The following is a 19,080-nucleotide window of genomic DNA, read 5'->3' on the forward strand; positions in this document are numbered from 1 at the left end:
AAGTTGGATCTCTGCCTGACTGCTGGGCGGTTGCTCGCGGTCGACGCCCATGTTCCTGGACTCGACTATTTTTTAAATTTTTTTTTATGTTGCAGGTAGATTCGAATCGACACTCGTCGCCACTGTTAGATCCGTGGTTCAGTGGATAAATAATCACACGGATGCTGTACGTTAACAAATAACAGGTCTTTACTGGAGGAGGGTAATCTCTAGACTGGGGTACAGAGGCATGCGCACAGCTTATATACCGGTGTGGTCACTGCCGGTACTACAGTATACAGGAGCTGTAAAAAGTAGTTCTGACTTAAAGGCACATACACTACAAAAGTGGAGTCAGCAACACCAATATTTCCACAGATGCCACTCTTTGAAGGTGGCAGGACAAGTTGATAAGGCTGTTTTTAAAAAAGCATACGGAATCCTCGGCTTTAAAATTAAGAGGCATGGGGGAAAAATTCAGTTGATTCGCGCCTCCCGTTAGCGCCCTAAGAGAGCACTAACGGGGCGCAAAGCAACTAACGTCCGGGCGCGGCTATGTCTGCGCCGCTCGTGAAATTGACCAGATATTTTGCGGTGGCGCTAAACACTACCGCCACAATCTCCTGCGCCCACAGATCGTGACGTCAGTCGAGCGTGCAACTCCCCGGTAGTGCCCCGGACCGGATATTGAGTGGCGCCCCCTGCCTTTCTGCCTGCTGCTAGCAAGGACAGGTTGAGGGGAGCGTTTTGCAGTCAGGAAGGGACTGGGGGAGCGCTATTTAAAGGCAGCCGCTTCCTGCTTTTTTTTGTCAGTGACATTTTTGCACCACACATTCTGAGAGAGAGAGACTTCTGGAGAGATTCAATGCTGTGTGAAAGAGTTTTGGGTACTGAGCAGCACTTTGCAGGTTCATTTTGATTTGACCTTCCTTGCATCGATTTAGAAGAGACTATGGGGGCTGCATTCTGGGCTCTTTCCCTGGGCATCTCCATTGTTCTTTCTAGCAGAATTGATGTACAGGTCTCTCCAGGCTGAGATTCAAGGCTGCAATGAGCAGGGTTTGGATGGAGAGCAAGATTGACCCTCCCCTTTAAGAACTGGCTGGCACCAGTGTGTCTGTGTTCCATTGCTGACTGACATCACATGAGCTTCACCAACACTCTGAGGTAGCGCCTCGCTCCTCGGCATTAGTGCCTTAAGACAGGTGTGTAGCGCCTGATTTAGCACTCAAATCACTTCCAGGGGTGATAAAAGCCAAGTTTGCAGTCGGAGGCGATAATTATCGCCAGGCGCTAAACTTTGCGCCCGGCCGATAATTGCGCCCCAAACAGGGTGATACCGAATTTCTCCCCCATAGAGTACAAAAGCAAGGAAGTTATGCTAAACCTTTATAAATCACTGGTTAGACCTCAGTTGGAATATTGTGGCCAATTCAGGGCACTACACTTTAGGAAGGAGGTTAAGGCCTTTGAGAGAGTGCAGAGTAGAATGGTGCCAGGGATGAGAGACACCAGTTATGTAGAGCGACTAGAGAAGCTGGGATTGTTCTCCTTAGAGCAGAGAAAGATAAGGGAAGATTTAATAGAGGTGTTTAAAATGATGAAGTTTTGCCATGTAACTTGGCTCAAAGTTCTCATGAGAGTAGATCGGGAGAAACTGTTTCCACTGGCAGGAGGGTCGGTAACCAGAGGACACAGGTTTAAGATAATTGGCAAAAGAACCAGAGGGAGATGAGCAGTTCGGGGGAATTTGTTGGAATTAGAAACAGACATATGGGCATGCTTGCCGGCATGAGCTGTTTCAGATTACCAAGAATCGGTGCTCTCTGAAGAGGCCACATTTTACTTTTGGGGAAGCGATCACACTGCAGTAAATGAAATGTGACTTTTTCTAAGACATTCAGTGAAAATTAGTTTTTTTTTAGAATTGTGACATATTAGTGTACATGTGTTTACAAACGGAGTGAGCAATTTTCATTAGACTTTCCTTGATTCACCAGCTCATTGTGAGCCATGCCTTGCTACTACCATGAATGTGTTTAATTTTGTCTTTTGACATGTGCACAATAGGTTACCACAGACAGCTATTTCTGTGCACTATTTTATTTCATGTGTGTTAATAATTGATCACTTTTTTTCCTATAATAAGCAAATGTATTTTTTAGTCAAGACACTAACACTATAGTATTAAATGTCCTTTTGTATTTTCTTTATTATCTGACATCAATTCAGAGAAATGATAGTCTTCAAAATTCTAGCATGGCTTTATTTGCATGAAAGTGTAATCTTTGCAATTAATCTGCTGTAGCATTACTGGCTTCTGCAATCAGACTGTGGAAGGGTTTGTTCTGGTCACTTTACACCTGATGTGGGATTTGTACTTTGATCCAGTTATACTGGTCTTAGTATAATTAATACATGTAAATCATTCCAGAATCCATTGAGGAACATTAGCCTAGAAATTCGGACACCTCTGAAAATGGGTGGGCAGGGGTCGGGTCGGGCCGCACGCTGCACACGTCTGTTCATGTGGTCCCAGACAGCATGTTAAATTTGTGCTGGGACTCATTAAAATGATTCTGGTGTGCAGCCAGCGCTACCCTGTTCCTTGGCTGCATGCCTGTTTGGGGGGGCCCTGATAACGAGTGACTCTGACACCACTTAAAGGCAGCAAGTGCCTCTTAAAGGGGAGGTGCACTCTGGCTACAGCCAAGAGGAAACGATGGTAAGGTGAGAAACGGCTGCAAGACCTGCAGATTGGGCGGCCCAGGTTCATCATTAATGCTTTGGTTCAGGCAGTGGACAGGAGGAGGGAGATCCTGTTCCCCGCACACACACCCACCCACACACACCCAACGCCGCCCCCCCCACCCCCCGCAGAGGGCAGAAAGCCCTCCAAGCAATACCTCCGCCACAAGTGGGAAGAGGTTGCAGAGGAGGTCAATGCCAGGAGCTTAGCTCTCAGTACATGGCTGGACGCCTACAGAGCAGTCCGATCCAATATACTGGGGGACGTATTTCCGGCTTGTAATGAGCCGGAAGTCATATTGGATGCTTAGGCGCCAGTTTTTGCACCTCAGAAATGGGCACGGCACAGTGGAATTTCTAGGCCGTCATCTCTATGCAAGGTTGGTCGTGCACCTGGAAGACAAACGAGTTTACGTGGTGATTATACTGAATAAAATCTGTTATGAAATTTGTGATTACTAATCATTTGGTGATTCACTTACTGGTCTATGTCGCAGGCAGCGCTCAGGATTAGTTTAAAAGCCAAATAAAACTTGCACATGTAGATGAATACCATTATGGGTGATGTTACATTATTGGTGCGCTTTTATTAATGAGACTGACCCTCATAACTCACTGATGCTTCTGGCCTCTGTAAATAATGGGTCCTGTGCCATCATAAAAAGAGAAACTATAGTACAATGTTACCGTTCTGTGAGCTTGTAGATTTTCTTCTCCTTGGAGAAACTATGTCAGCAGGCACTTCCTCAGTGTGTTTATTGGAGTGAACTAAATACAAAAGATGAGTTTTATTGCTGCAATAATATCACTCATTATATCACTCAGTTCTGATGAAGGTTTCATTTGAAGCATTAACCTGCCTTTTCACTTCACAGAAGCTGATGGACCTGCTGTGCATTTTCTGTTTTTGTTTCAGATTTCTAGTCATAGAAAAACCTAGAATCAGTAACGTGATCTTAAATTATATTCCTCATTCTAATATTTATTATATCTGATTTACACTCTGCTGCAGCACAAACCATCTCATTCAATTGCTAAGCGAGGTGGAAGAGTAATGGTGACAGTCTTATCATGGTATCTGTTAGATGAAAAACAAGCATTAGTGCCAATAATTTTAAGAGAGCTAGAGACAGGGAAATGCCTTGTGAAAGGGAGCAGTGTCTGAGTAAGTATTGCCTAGCAACCATTGGAGTTGACACAATAACCTCCCATAGAAAAATGGACGATACAAAAGCTCTTTTGTTTCTCTAGTTCAAGTTTTGCAGTGTCGCTATGAATTACGTAGCAATTCTTTAAAAGTAAAGCAACTTTTTTTTTCAACTCTGCATTTGTATTGGCTATCTTACTGCTTTCTTGATCCCAGAAATAGTTTAGCCTGCCTTAGGCTACTACCAATAGCAACAGCGTCTATGTGACGTCCACTCCATTGCTAGAATGACAGGCATGCAGGAATGGCTGGACTGGTGCGGCAACTTGTCCAAACATTTTTATTCAGTGAAGTTGGAACTCTGACAATACAGATACCTTTAGAGTTGAATAATTTAATTTCATCAGTTGCAAAATGTGGAGGTTACAATAATTCACCCTCCCCAATCAGTAGCTCCTCAAAGAGGATCACACAGTCGTTCTACCAAAGGAGCACTGAGCTCTCAACCTGAGACAATGGGGTAGAGTTTCCGCTAGGTTGGGCTGGTTTAGCCAGCGTAATTCACCTGAAATCGGACAAACCAAGTGTTATAAATCTCATCATCAAGAAACTACTTATGAAATAACGCTGGACGGCCAGCTGGTGGCGCCGTCCAAGGAGTATAAATACTCGGGCGTGGGCCCCAGCTACCAGGGACATTTTGTAAGACAAGGAACTAGTGAAGTACAACTAGACCTCCATGTTCTGAAACAAGTTGATTAAAGCCTTGCTTTATACTCAAACCAAGTGCGTAGTGAGTTTTATTACGTCACCAAGCACAAAAGATCAAGGAATTTCAAGCGCAAATTACGCCCAACACAAATCAAGTTTCCGCGATAAATTGTACTGCTTTAAGAAACATCGCGCTGGAAGCTGGCCCCGTCCACAAAACTGGCCACATCCCCAGACCGAATTAATCACCATGGCGAGTTTCCGCTAATTGCGCCCGTTTGCGGGCCTTCGAGGAGGCTCTTAAAATGAAGCTTATTTTTTTAGGTGCCATTGCAATAATAGGCACCTTTTAAAAGCTTTTAAATATTAAATATTTTAATTTACTAACAACAACTTATATTTATATAGCACCTTTAACGTAGTAAAATATCCCAAGGCGCTTCTTAGGAGCGTTATAAAACAAAATTTGACACTGAGCCACGTAAGGAGATATTAGGACAGATGGTCAAAGAAGTAGGTTTTAATTAACCTCTTAAAGGAGGAAAGAGAGGCGGAGAGGTTTAGGGAGGGAATTTCAGAGCTTAGGGCCTAGGCAGCTGAAGGCACAGCCGCCAATGGTGGAACGATTGAAATCGGGGATGCTCAAGAGGCCAGAATTAGAGGAGCACACTCCACAGGGTATCCTGAGATTGAAATGTTGATGTCCATGGTATAAGGTTTTAAACCGTGAAAGTGTTTAGGATCTACAAATAAAATTCTAATCAAAGGAAATATGAGGGGACCAAAGCAGCATAGATAAAGTTAGAAGTTGACGGATCATAGAAATTGCAGGATAGCAGTTGGACATTCAGTTACTTGTGTTCATCCTAAACTAGAGCCACCTCCTCTAATCCCGTTTCTCTGCATTGTTTTATGGTTCTGCTATTTGGATACCAATCCAATTGCATTTTAAGTGATGCTATTGTCTCTGTTTCAATAGCCACTTGTGGTAAAAGCTTCTGGATTCCAAGACATAACTCAAATGAATGCAATCCCTATGCTTATCCCAGAGATGGTAACAAACTCATTTGAAATTAGGTGTGAATGATTTCCAAGCGCTTACATATTCAATTAAGATTAATCATGGTCAGGTTCGAATGCTTTAAGCAATTTTTATGACATTAAAGAGCTCTGGGATAAAACTGAATAATTTATTTGCTTGCCAATTTTCTCTCCTCCTGAAGGTATTGGTTTGTTGATTGGATTTAGTTCCATGGGATATCTTGCCTAACTGACTGTTATTTATGTGTCAGCCCTAACAGTTGGTATCAGGAGCCTATTCGCTCATGCGGGTCATCACAAGCAAATCAGCACAAATTTCTTAGTTGGATTCCTAAAATGTGCTGCTGTCTGACTCCTACATTCAGGAAGTATTTTGTGCTTAGATAAGGATTTCTGTTCAGTCAAAGTGAATGGCAAGTGATTTGGTTCATTAGAATTCTGTAAAATATAGGTAAAGGGGAAATAGAATGGTTCATTTGATCAGGATGGTGCATGAATTTTTCATGAGATAAATATTACCTCAAAGATGTTTACCCTTTAAAAGAAAAGCCAAATCAAACTACAGTTATATCCTTGTTTAAACAATAAATCAAGCTTCTTAATCTGATGTTGAAGATTTTCTGTTGGCATCCATCGTGAAGGTGATGCCCTGGTTTGCTCTGGCAAGGACGACATTGGTGACCTGCTTGATGCAGCTGTGCACTGCAGACTGGGAGATGTCTCCTGTAGCAATCTGGAAGGAGCCTGGGGCAAAAAAGTTGCTAATTTGTCGGCCACTGGCACAGCATGGCCCCCTGGTTCAGCAGGCAGCAAGTCCTGCTGCAATAGTCTACCTGATGAAACACAGCCTCCTGATGCACTGCTCCTCAGAGGTAGCAAACAAATTGACTCTTGGCCTATCGACACTGTGAGCTGGGTAAGGTCTTCTATGAGCAGCACCCCTCACTGCTGTCTTTTAACGGGCCCTCCTGCTGCTTGTCTTGGCTGTTGGTTACTCCCTGCATTGACTAAAACTGCCTCCTTTAATCAGTTGGCATATTGATGCACCCACACTTCTGTGAACCCAGGATGCTATTGGCTCCCAGGCATACAGTCAATGTACTATGACCACCAAGGACAGAGAAACACCCGTGCGCCACACATCAGCTGCATTCCTATAATATAACAGTGCCTCAGTACTAACATTGAACCTGTCTTAGCCCTCACTATATTCAAAAGAATGAGAAATCGCTACTCATACATTTAGTTTGTGTGGGTTACTCACTTTTCTTTGTGTTAATACCGATTTTATTAAAACTGTTTCTTTGCATTTTATTATTTAAGGTATGGGTTTCAATCTTACCTGATTTTCATGAATGAAAGCAATGAGATTTTCTTTGCTAGCTCATAGAGTCATAGAGTTATACAACACAGAACGAGGCCCTTCGGCCCATTGCGTTCGCGCCGGCCATCAAGCCCTGTCTAATCTAATCCCATTTTCCAGCATTTGGTCCATAGCCTTGTATGCCTCTCACTTCCCTTCCTATTTGCTAAACCTTATTTAGAACCAATGATCAGTGATCACAACCAGATAATTTTGATCTTCACTTGCATGTTTAAGGCCACAGTTTAGTTACTTTTACCATATTTTTCAAAACAATAACTAAGTACAATCGTCTAAAACTCTCTTCTTCCAAGGCAAATCCGCCAGTATTACTATGTGCAACTTACAAACACACAATGTTAGTAAGAAAATAACCCCAATCATTTTAGGAGGAAGATCTAGTGGAATGTTAATTATTTGCTTTTCTATTGAAGTGTGTGGCGATTTAAGCTATCCTTAAAAGCGTAGAATACAACTAACTGGACCAATCCTGCCCCTGTCTACCTAGGACAAAATATTAAGTCAACTTGTACAACAACGATTTTCTTAAAGCAGCAAAACAGGCAACCCAGAGCAGGTGTCTGTAATTGTTAACACTTGTACTGGTAGTAATTCTGCCAGCAATAGCACTGTTAACAAATGTGCTCTATTCAGCAGTACAACTGCAAAGAATATTTAAATCTGATTGACGTAGACTCTCTGCATGTCACCAAAAGCTATTCTAATATATGCGCCAGGAAGGATTGAATAACACAACTTAAGGAAAGGCTACAGTTGCTCCCTCTTACCTTTTCCATATTTTGGTGGGTGTAATCACAATGGACGCACAAAGTGAAAAATTGTCGTCATCTCTATATTGTTAATTGTGATGAAGAAAATCCTGATGCTGTTTCTTGTCATAGTCATAAGATGCGTGGGGTCATTTTCCAAGCTTGCACTTCTGCAGGTAACCTGGCCCACTGGCAGTGCATTATCGGAAAATCACGGGCGCATTTCATCACCACAATACTTCAGGGTAGTCATTCTAGATTTGCACACAAGGTGAAGGATTCTCATAACAAAAACAGAAAATGCTGGAAATACGGCCAATTTGGCTGAATTTGTGGAGGGAACAGACAAGTTAACATTTTCAGGTGCAGACCCCTTTTTGGGGAAAAAATTATTTAATTTCTTGCACAAAATCAACTTGGCCAAGGAGAAAAGACAACAATTTATGTGCATTTCCATCAATATTTTTCACTTTTCTTTTCTTGCAGAAAGAATATTCTTTGCAATCCAAGTCACACAGTGAAAATAGAAAACATATACTGAATGGCTCGGGTAAGCTCTCATTCTAAGTTATACGCTCTAAGTCAAGCCAGACAAAACCATGCACATGCAAATTTCAAGTTGACTTCAGGTCCAGATTAGAAAATGTAACCAAATTAGATTAAGTTTAATGAAACATATCCAGATTAAAACACACTAGAGCTAAACCGATTGGCTGAAGGGTACACTTACTAAGATCCATTGAGGGTCCCATGAAGTCAATAATGTATCTTTATTGTAGTGTATTAAACCATCAATAATCGGGAGGCTGTATGACTAACAATTGGTATGCAAGTTAAAAATAGTATGAAATACACAAGTAAAAAGCAAATACTACATTTAGGCATGGAATTTGCTTGGAGGTGCTCCTGCTTGGCAGTCGTAACTTCACTAGAAATGCAGTGGAAATGTAGTTTACCCGCATAATGGGGGCCTGCTCCACACTTCCGCCAAAGTTGTGGTGGTGGGGAGGATGCAGCTCTGAGGGAATTCCAGGCCTAAAATAGATTTTACATGAAATTTCAATCTGTACTCAATTTACTCAAGACTGGGAGCCTTAATCTTGTCTTATGTTCAAACATGCAGGAAGGGCCTCTGTTAATGCTTGAGCAAACAGTGATGTTAGAAACTTTGAGTACGTAATGCCAGCTTTATATTGCCCCTGAAATTGCGGTCAGCGGCATAGCTAAGGAGTAAATCTGCTCTTACCTGGTGCGAGGCCCCCTTCGAAAACGTGCGTTGTTTCGCTGCTGAGTTGTGCGCAGTGTAGTGGCCCACTGATCCCAGAGGTGCACCATGTGCGTAAGTGTACCAGGGATCACGTGGAGCAGTGCGCCAATCAGGAAACCGAAATCTCCGATGTCCATTCATGATTTCATAATGCTTAATTTTAGCAGAGGCGATGTAAATATCCTGCTTGTTTGTCGAGGTTTCTTGTGTGCAAAAGTTTCACTGCAGGGAAATTGCATTTTATTAATAGTTTGTTAAATTAGTTCAAATCATGAAAGCATCAGGGAATAGTCAGCTATGTCATCGGCATTACAAACAGTTAACCGAAAACATTGGTCTTTTCCTTTTTTTCTGTGGATGAACAAGTCTTGTGAAATGCATTGCAGCTACTGTACAAGGGGTTTATTTTATGAACAGAAACATTCTTGTAATCTTGCCCTGAAATGAAAAGGATGTCGGTGCTGTGGTAGTTTGTTTTCGCCCTTTTGTCTCCGCGAGTTGTTTTGGGATCAGTTGTCATCATTAGAAAGAGGAGATAGTAGTTAGGTAGATATAGATATTTATGTTGAAGATAATTTTTAATTACATTTTATCATTATGAAAATAACTGATGTCTATTGCATATCCTCCCTCCCCTTAAGCTGTGCAAACAGGCTCCTGTGCTTGTTTGCACCAGACGTAAAATTTTCCTGCGTAATTGCTGGGCAGTTGGTGGGCAATTAGCTCAACTCTGCGCCAGCAATGAGTATTTCACAGTCGCAGCAGACGATCTGTCAAGTCGGAACTTGACAGATCGCAAGTTCAGGATTTAGCACATGCGGAAATCCCGAACTTGCGGTCAATTTCAAAGGGGGTACGACAGCGTACTCTCAGAGTACACCATCATACTGACCGCAAGTTCTGCCCCATTGTATCTTTGGTACTGATGTCTTGCCCTTTCCAAAGGCTGGTGCTTGACCAATTTTTGAAAGTGGTGTCAGGAAAAAAGCCACCTCCACAGGTGCTGTACAGTTAGGGCAGTATTGCTGGAGCCATCACCAATCTCTGCTAGTATTCAACCCCCTTCATTAACATCATCATATCAATGCAGCTGTGCAGTGATGTTATAACATTCCTCAGTGTACATGCATACCTGGAACTCCAAGGACCACAACATTCACCCTCCCACATTAGTGTAGGCTCTTGTACCATCCTGAGGCTAGCCATGCCTAACTATATCTTACATAACTTTGTTTGTATTGGTTGAGCTATTTCTTCTTTCCTAATACTATGGAGAACCAGAAAATTGACCAAAATATTGAAATTGCTGGGATTAATATACAATAACACTTTCTATTACAATTTGTGGACAGGAAATTTAGAACATTTTGTCTATTGTTTTACATGATGACCAGTAATATTTTGCATTTTTGACAGCAGCTTTCAAAGCTTGTGTAATTCTGAAGTCGTTTTTGGAAGCTCAGAAATCTGAAAGTAGTCCACTGTGCCACTGTTTACAGCATAGTCCTTCTCTGAGAAAATGAATAACCAAAGCATAAGGTATGGTCAGTCCTGCATGGAATCATAGAAGCTTACAGCGCAAGATGCTATTCGGCCCATCAGGTCTATCTAAAACTAATCTCATTGCTCTGCTCTCTCCCCAATGTATCTACTTCTGCTTATCTCTGTAATCTCCTCCAACCCCACAACCCCCCGAGATATCTGCGCTTCTCTAATTCTGCCCTCTTGAGGATCCCTGATTATAATCGCTCAACCATTGGTGGCCGTGCCTTTTGTTGCCTAGGCCCTAAGCTCTGGAATTCCCTCCCTAAACCTCTCCACCTCTCTACCTCTCTTTCCTCCTTTAAGATGCTCCTTAAAACCTACCTCTTTGATCAAGCTTTTGGTCATCTGCCCTAATTTCTCCTTATGTGGCTCGGTGTCAAATCATTTGACTTATAACACTCCTGTGAAGCGTCTTGGGACGTTTTACTACATTAAAAGTGCTATATAAATACAAGTTGTTGTTGTTTAACTAGGAATATTCATTATGTCTCTCCATTATATTCATCATCAATGTCATACAATATGATACCATCTCATGGATTGCTACAGTCATTGTATTTCCAAAGAGCAGTTTCTGTTGTAGACAGTCACATAAATATGGCTTCTGGCACTGGCTCATGCATCCACATTCCACAAGCACAATAAGAGCTTTAAGTGCTGCAAATTCAAGGTGCTTTACAGCTATAGGCTTTTCCTGAATTTTCCCACTGTCTTGCTGCAGTGCTGGTGTGAGCTGTGTGTGGGCATGCAACATGCCTTCTAAAATACACATATATATTTAGTCAGCTGTGGCTCAGTGGGTAGCACACTCGCCTCTGAGTCAGAAGGTTGTGGCTTCAAGTCACACGCCAGGGACTTGAGCACATAAATCTAGCCTTACACTCCAGTGCAGTGCTGAGGAGGTGCTGCACTGTCGGAGGTGCTGTCTTTCAGATGAGACGTTAAACTGAGGTCCTGTCTGCTCTCTCAGGTGGATGTAAAAGATGCCATGGCACTATTTCAAAAAAGAGCAGGGAAGTTATCCCCGGTGTCCTGGCCAATATTTATCCCTCAATCAACATAACAAAAAAAAACAGATTATCTGGTCATTTGCTGTTTGTGGGAGCTTACTGTGCGCAAATTGGCTGCCGCGTTTCCCACATTACAACAGTGACTACACTTCCAAAAGTGTTTCATTGGCTGTAAAGCGCTTTGAGACGTCCGGTGGTCGTGAAAGGCGCTATATAAATGTAAGTCTTTTTTCTTTTTTCACTGTAGCGACATGTGATAGCAGAGTACCAAGTGTTGGTGGTAGTTTCTTGTGTACAGCTTTTTCTTGAAAAATTCCTACTTCTGGTACTTCGCTATCCTTGCTACAAATTTCTGTGAGTATACCTTGCTTAAAAATTTCTGAGGAGCATTTTAAACTTGTTCTTGTGACTTTCAATTGGATTTGTCCAAAGATGTGAATGCATCTAAAATTTAACTGTCAACTTTCCTGAGAAGGTGGTGGTGGGACTTCTTAAATTGACACAGCCCTTGTGATGAAAGTGCCTCCATAATGCTGTTAGGTCAGAAGATCCAGGATTTTGACCCAGCAACGATAAAGGAATGCCGATATATGTCCAAGTCAGGGTGCTGTGAGACTTGGAGGGAAACATGGAACATGATGCCATTCCCATGCATCTGCTGCCTTTGTCCTTCTAGGTGGTGGAGGTCTCATGTTTGGGAGGTGCTGCTGAAGCAGCCTTGGCAAGTTGCTGTGGTATATGTGATGAAATATTCCATTCATCACTCATCAGTATTTCTCTGCCTGTGACTGTGGTTGGTTTCAGTTTCATTTCCATTGTATTGTACTGTGTGTAGGGCTCCACCCATACCTGGCTCCTATGTAAGCTGGCCCAGCCTGCAGCACATCCAGTACGGCAGACCTCTGGATGGAAGATACATTCTCCTCTGTGTGTTACCTTCTAAGTCAATAAAAGCCTTGTTTTGTTTCGCTAACATCGAGTCTCGGATTTATTGAGGCACATCAGTATATCCTATAAATAGTATACACTGCACCCACAGTACACCGGTGGTGGAGGGGATGGATATTTAAGCTAGTTGATGAGGTTCCGATCACACAGGCTGCCTTGTCCTAGATGGCGTCGAGCTTCTTAAGTAATGTTGCAGCTGAACCCATCCAGGCAAGTGGAGAGTATTCCATCACATTTCTGACTTGTGCCTTGTAGGTGTCAGGAGGTGAGTCACTCGCCACAGAATATCCAGCCTCTGACCTGCTCTATTGGCCACAGCGTTTATGTGGCTGGTCCAGTTAAGTTTCTGAGAGAACCCAGCAAATCTGCCACCCCAGTCTGAGGCTATAGGCAAAGTGTCAGTATTCTTATCTTGTTCATTTTCATGAGGTCAGGAAATGCCATTTTCACCTGTTCTCACCTACTCCATGACGTATGGCTGTGGGAAACTCACTTGACTATTTCCACCTAGGCATTTCAAACTCTACTCTGGATTGCAGGGTGCCCTCTGTTCCAGACCAGGAATCCTTCTTTGCTGCACCTCCTGGAATTACATCTCCAGAGTAGCATCCTGAAAAGGAAATGTCCTACTCCTGTCCTTCCTTGCTGCAAACCCTGAACTATCAGCAAAGCCTTCAATTTAGCAATGTGCAGCTGTGTTTAAAGTGTGAGCAGCGACTCTTTAAGAACCACTGACTTGCTGGATATCCCACCCTGTGTATTCCAATCTGTTCATTATTAAAATGACTGCAGCTTTCCATGCTACTTATACACCAGGATGCACAGTGTTTGCACTGGTACTGTGATAGCACCCCATAATCGGCCCCGTCATTTCCTGAGTTAAGGTTTATGAAAACTAAAAGCCTCAGTTTTCATGATGTATTTCCATATAATCCCAAAAGTTAGGCCAAGCAAGACTTTGTGGCTAGTTTCCAAGTTTTATAAATAACAATATTGATAAGTTTAGGTTACTGAAAATGTTTCTTTTCTAATTTGCCTAGTAGCCATAAGTAAATAACTAATTAAAATAAATAACTTGTATCTCACAGCAGAGTGACCATAATTTCCAACTTTAGAAACAATGGGGCTTTTTGAGTTACTGAGGAAAGTTTATTTTCAAATTAAACACATTTTAAGATGTAAATGAAATAATTAGCTTTAGTCATTTAAAAAAAAGAACCAAACAACATAAGTGATATCTTCTGAATTTAGTAAAGGCAGTAGCATTTTTTTTAAATAAGTTAAGAAAATATTAAAAAGTTTCCAAAGCAATGTCAACATGAATGAAAGAAGTGTGCGCACCAAATAACCTGTTGGGTACAACTGGCTTAGGAACACTTGTAAGATCCTTTTATATGGGTTCTGACGTATGTTTATTTCCATGTACATAGGGTTGTAGGTATGTTGTCCCAGGGCTTACACGGAGTTGAACTTTTTGAATTGATCTGGCAGTACAAATATGAAAGCAATAATACTAACAGCAGGTGCATGGGAGCATGCAGTCTATAAATCCATCATTTACATTGCCCTGATCAGAATTATATTAACTATTTAGTAATCCAAGGTATTTTTGTCTTTAAAAAAACATACATCTGCATTCTGTTATTCGTCTGCCCTCTGTAGGTTTTCCCACAGCATAAGGGGTGAGCAGGTGACCTACTCCCAATTAACCATGAGGTGACACACAACAGTGGCCCTGGATGACTTGCCTTCAGCTTTGCCTGCTGCCCTGTCCAGAAGGTCCCATTCCACTCACTACCATCACCTTTATGGCCTGGCTGAGATTGGCAGTTCAAATGTGGGGATTGTTAAAATATTTATTTACGGATTGCCATCAATAAAGTACTGCATTTTTTTCAGGTTGGTGGTGAATTGGTTAAAAAAAAATCCTCCCGAATCTAACCTGAAATGATCCAAATTTCACCTGGTCTTTGTGGGTCCTGGGATGCATGCACATCATGTCAGTGATGCCATCGCGCACATTTGTATGATATGCATGCTGCATGTCTCATACATTTGTTGTCATACAACATACATGATGACATCACTAACGTGCTTTGTGTGCATGTTGGGATGACCTGGAAGTGAATTCTGCAGTTAGAGCAGATTCAAGTTCAATTGATCACACTTGGATGAATCAACTCTCAGATGCTTTACCGTATATCTTTATTCAGAGTTTGTAGGAAAATACTGATGGATCCAATACATAAGCACACTGATCGTTCTTTGTGTGCTGCCAAATGTTAAAGCATAATGTAAAATGCATGTGCAGAACAATAGAATAGTTGGCAACATCCAAGATTCCTGGAGAACAAACCGTGCCAAACATAGTTTAATGCAACTGCTGCAAGCATAGACTTGCCAGAATTGCCACTAAAGCCCATAAGAGTCGTACTATGAACTGTGTATGTAATGGTGGATTGTCATTTAGTTTACCTGTGCCTTTTTGTTAGTCACTTTCTTGTTTTCTTGCATTTTGATGATGTCCCAAATTTACACAGGTTTTTTTTGGTTTCCAATTGTTCCCTCCTGATTTTCTCTCTGTTTTTGATGCCAAATGGGGAACCTGAAAAACAAAAAAATATCTGGGTTTGTAAATATAAAAAAACGTTAACGATCCTTGACTATGTCTGACTTGGGAGTGCTAGATACTGACCGTGGATGCCTGATGAGCACAGAAAATGTTTTTAAAAACTGACAAAACTTGTGAGTTAATGCTAGCATGGGAGGTGCTTTTTTTTTATTTGTTCATGAGATGTGGGTGTCGCTGGCAAGGCCAGCATTTATTGCTCATCCCTAGTTGCCCTTGAGAAGGTGGCGGTGAGCCGCCTTCTTGAACCGCTGCAGTCCGTGTGGTGAAGGTACTCCCACAGTGCTGTTAGGGAGGGAGTTCTGGGATATTGACTCAGCGACGATGAAGGATTGGCGATATATTTCCAAGTCAGGTTGGTGTGTGACTTGGAGGGGAACTTGGAGGTGGTGGTGTTCCCATGCGCCTGCTGCCCTTGTCCTTCTAGGTGGTAGAGGTCGTGGGTTTGGGAGCTGCTGCCAAAGAAGCCTTGGTGAGTTTCTGCAGTGCATCTTGTAGATGGTACACACTGCAGCCATGGTACACCGGTGGTGGAGGGAGTGAATGTTTAAGGTGGTGGATGGGGTGCCAATCAAGCGGGCTGCTTTGTCTTGGATGGTGTCTGTTGTGTTTTGAGTTTTGCTTCAATGAAGTTTGTCCCAGTTCCCGGGTGTTACCTGAAGGGGGTGCTGGGGGGCTCAGTTTTACTTTGTCTTTCACTTTCAGTTTCGGGTTCTGCCATGCAGACAATGTGCTGTAATGTCCACCCACTTACTCAGTAAATAGTAAAAGGTTCATTCCGTCTCCTCTATTCATTACTGTTCGGTCAAGATGCAATACTGGCGACGAGGCGGCTGTTGAACTCTCTAGAAGGACGGAGATAGACATGCGAACCTACAGCCGTGATATTGGAAATTGCGACGAGCGGGCCACTCAGCTAGCAACATCAACGGCATTTTGATAGTTGGCTAGCTGCGACGTAGACTGCGGACAGAGTATTGTGCGGGCCAGGCAACTACCATGAGTGTAGCTACCGTAACTCTGGCCGGAGGAGAAAAAGAATTTTTTAAAAAAAGAAAAAAGTCCGTGGATCTTAAAGGGACAGTGCACATTAAAACTATGACGACCTTGGGATGTATTGAAGAGTTCTCTGGGGATAAGGACAGTTCATGGGAGGAATACGCAGAAAGACTGGGGTGTTTCTTTGAGGCCAATAATATTGACAAAGAAGAGAAGAAGCGCTCAGTGTTGCTAAGTGTATGCGGAGCTGCTACTTACTCCGTCCTGCGTTCATTGGTGGCTCCTCGTAAACCTAGTGAGGTGGATTATGCTGATTTGATTGAGAAGCTGCAGAAACATTTTAACCCAAAACCCTCAGAGATTGTGCAGCGTTTCCATTTTTACAATTGTAAACAACAGCCTAGACAATCTATTTCAAGTTACATTGCTGAGTTGAGGAAACACTCATTACATTGTAATTTTGGTGACCATTTAGACAATATGCTCCGTGATCGGATTGTGTGTGGAGTGCTGGACTCGGCATTGCAGAGACAGCTGTTAGTGGAGAAGGCCCTGACATTCCGACTGGCCAAGGAGAAGGCTTTAGCAGCAGAGGCTGCATCGATGAACACACGTATGCTCCGTACAGAGGCAGCACCATCTCAGGCCGCCAAGGAGGTGCACAAGACCACACACGCAGCTGCTGCTGCGAGAGACATGGAGGCAACTAAAGAGACAGGAAGAAAATGTTTCCGCTGTGGGGCTCTCCATGGTTCCACTACATGCAAATTTGTGTCAGCGGTATGTCATTTCTGTAAGAAAAGAGGACACATAGCTCATGTCTGCATGAAGAAAGCTCAGGCTGCTGCAGCAGAGCCAACACAAGCATCGCAGACACACACCCTGACACTGGAGGACAATGATGAGTACACAGTGTATATCACGGAAGCTGAGCAGCTACCCCACAGACGGTGGGGATACACGGCAAATGTGATCATGAATGGGGCACCACTCTGCATGGAGGTGGATTCAGGCTCAGCGTGTTCGTTGATAAGTGAAGAGACTTACAATAGGCTGTGGCCAAGTGAACCCCCGGCGATGGCTCAGGTCAGTGGCGTGCTATGGCAGTGGTCCCAAGGTATGATTCATGTGGAAGTTAAGTATCAGGCAGTCAAGGAAACACTTCCACTTTATGTGGTGGCGGGGCAGGGCACAAGCCTGCTGGGCAGAGATTGGTTTGAACCCCTCGGTATTGAAGTGACAGGAGTACACACGGTACAGCGACAGCCCATAATGCCTATGTTGGAGAACTATGAAGAGGTTTTTGGTGAGTTCGGGGCCTGTCGGGGACCGCCAGTCTCAATCGAAGTGGACCCAGGGGTAGCGCCTAAGTTCTTCAAGGCGCGACCAGTTCCTTTTGCGTTGCGCAAGAAGGTGGATGAGGCCCTGGATAAGTTGGTGAACCAAGGGGTTCTCTTGCCAGTGAAGAACTCCCGTTGGGCCACCCCTATCATGCCCATTGCAAAGAAGGATGGGGGCCTGCGAATCTGTGGAGATTACAGATGTACGGTTAATACTGCTGTGTTACCAGATGTGTATCCCTTACCAACAGTTACAGAGCTGTTTTCAACACTGGCTGGAGGCACTCTGTTCACCAAGCTGGATCTCAAGCAAGCATACCAGCAACTGGTCCTGGATGAAGAGTCAGCCGAGCTGTTGACAATCAACACCCACAGAGGACTTTTCCGAGCCACAAGGCTGCAGTTTGGGGTGTCTACGGCTGTGGCAATCTTTCAGAGGTTCATGGACACCCTGTTGGCTGGTGTTCCGGGAGTTCAGCCTTACTTGGATGACATACTGTTTACAGGCAAGACACAGGAAGCCCATGATGAGCGGCTGCAGGAAGTACTACGCCAGCTGGCTGAGGTAGGACTACGCCTTCAGAAGGAGAAATGTGTGTTCGCTGCCAATGGGGTGGAGTTCTTGGGATTCCGAGTGGACAAAGACGGTGTGCATCCGATTACGGAGAAGGTGGAGGCTATCAGGAGCGCTCCCACCCCCAAGAACAAGACTGAACTGCAGGCATTCCTCGGACTGTTAAACTTCTACAGTTGTTTTCTCAAGGGCAAAGCCACAATCTTAGAGCCACTGCACAGGCTGTTAGACCAAGCAACAGTGTGGAACTGGACCTCAGCTCATGAAACAGCCTACAGACAGGCAAAGGAACTGCTACAAGCAGATAAGGTTCTGGCACACTATGATGAAAACAAGCCATTGGTGTTGGTGTGTGATGCCTCACCATACGGGCTGGGAGCTCTGTTGGGTCACATAGAGCCAGATGGCCGGGAAGCGCCTATCAGTTTTGCCTCAAGAACACTCTCAACCACAGAACGTAATTACGCCCAGATTGACAAGGAGGCCCTAGCCATCATATTTGAGGTAAAGAAGTTCAGCCAGTACCTGTTAGGGAGACAGTTCATCATCTACACAGACCACAAGCCACTCTTGGGGCTCCTGCATCACTCCAAGCCCATGCCCCAAATCATATCATCGCGTATGCTTCGGTGGAGTCTGATGTTGGGGGCCTACAGTTATGAACTTTGCTACAGGCCTAGGAAGATGCTGGCTAATGCTGATGCTCTGAGTCGCTTGCCTTTGAACCGGTCGATGGCTGAGACGCCACCACCCCTGGAGGTGCTGCTACTGGAGGAGGTTCCGGAGGCCCCACTCCATGCCCAGCGGATTGGCAGCCTCACACAGAAAGATCCAGTCTTATCACGGGTGCTACGCTGGCTGCTGCATGGCTGGCCCTCCGAGGTCCAGGAGGAGCATTTCAAGCCCTTCGTTCAGAGGCGCCATGAAATGTCTGCACACAAGAACTGCGTGCTCTGGGGAAGCCGTGTGGTGGTTCCTGCCGCCGCAAGAGAGGAGGTGCTGAAAATGC

The 19,080-nt window shown here is 43.8% G+C and overlaps 1 protein-coding gene across 1 annotated transcript in view; it reads left to right on the forward strand.

Moving 5' to 3' along the window:
- The window catches only part of LOC147111064 (protein FAM107B-like), a 251,642-nt gene that overhangs the window by 148,575 nt on the left and 83,987 nt on the right, over positions 1–19,080 (forward strand). Inside the window, exon 2 of the mRNA XM_086001544.1 lies at positions 8,246–8,309. Coding sequence (XP_085857670.1) covers positions 8,246–8,309 — 64 coding nt within the window. The remainder of the gene's footprint in view (positions 1–8,245; positions 8,310–19,080) is intronic.

This window comes from Somniosus microcephalus, chromosome 11, assembly GCF_052327205.1.
Source record: "Somniosus microcephalus isolate GS21.2 chromosome 11, FLI_Smic_1.0, whole genome shotgun sequence".
In the NCBI taxonomy this organism is placed as follows: Eukaryota; Metazoa; Chordata; class Chondrichthyes; order Squaliformes; family Somniosidae; genus Somniosus; species Somniosus microcephalus.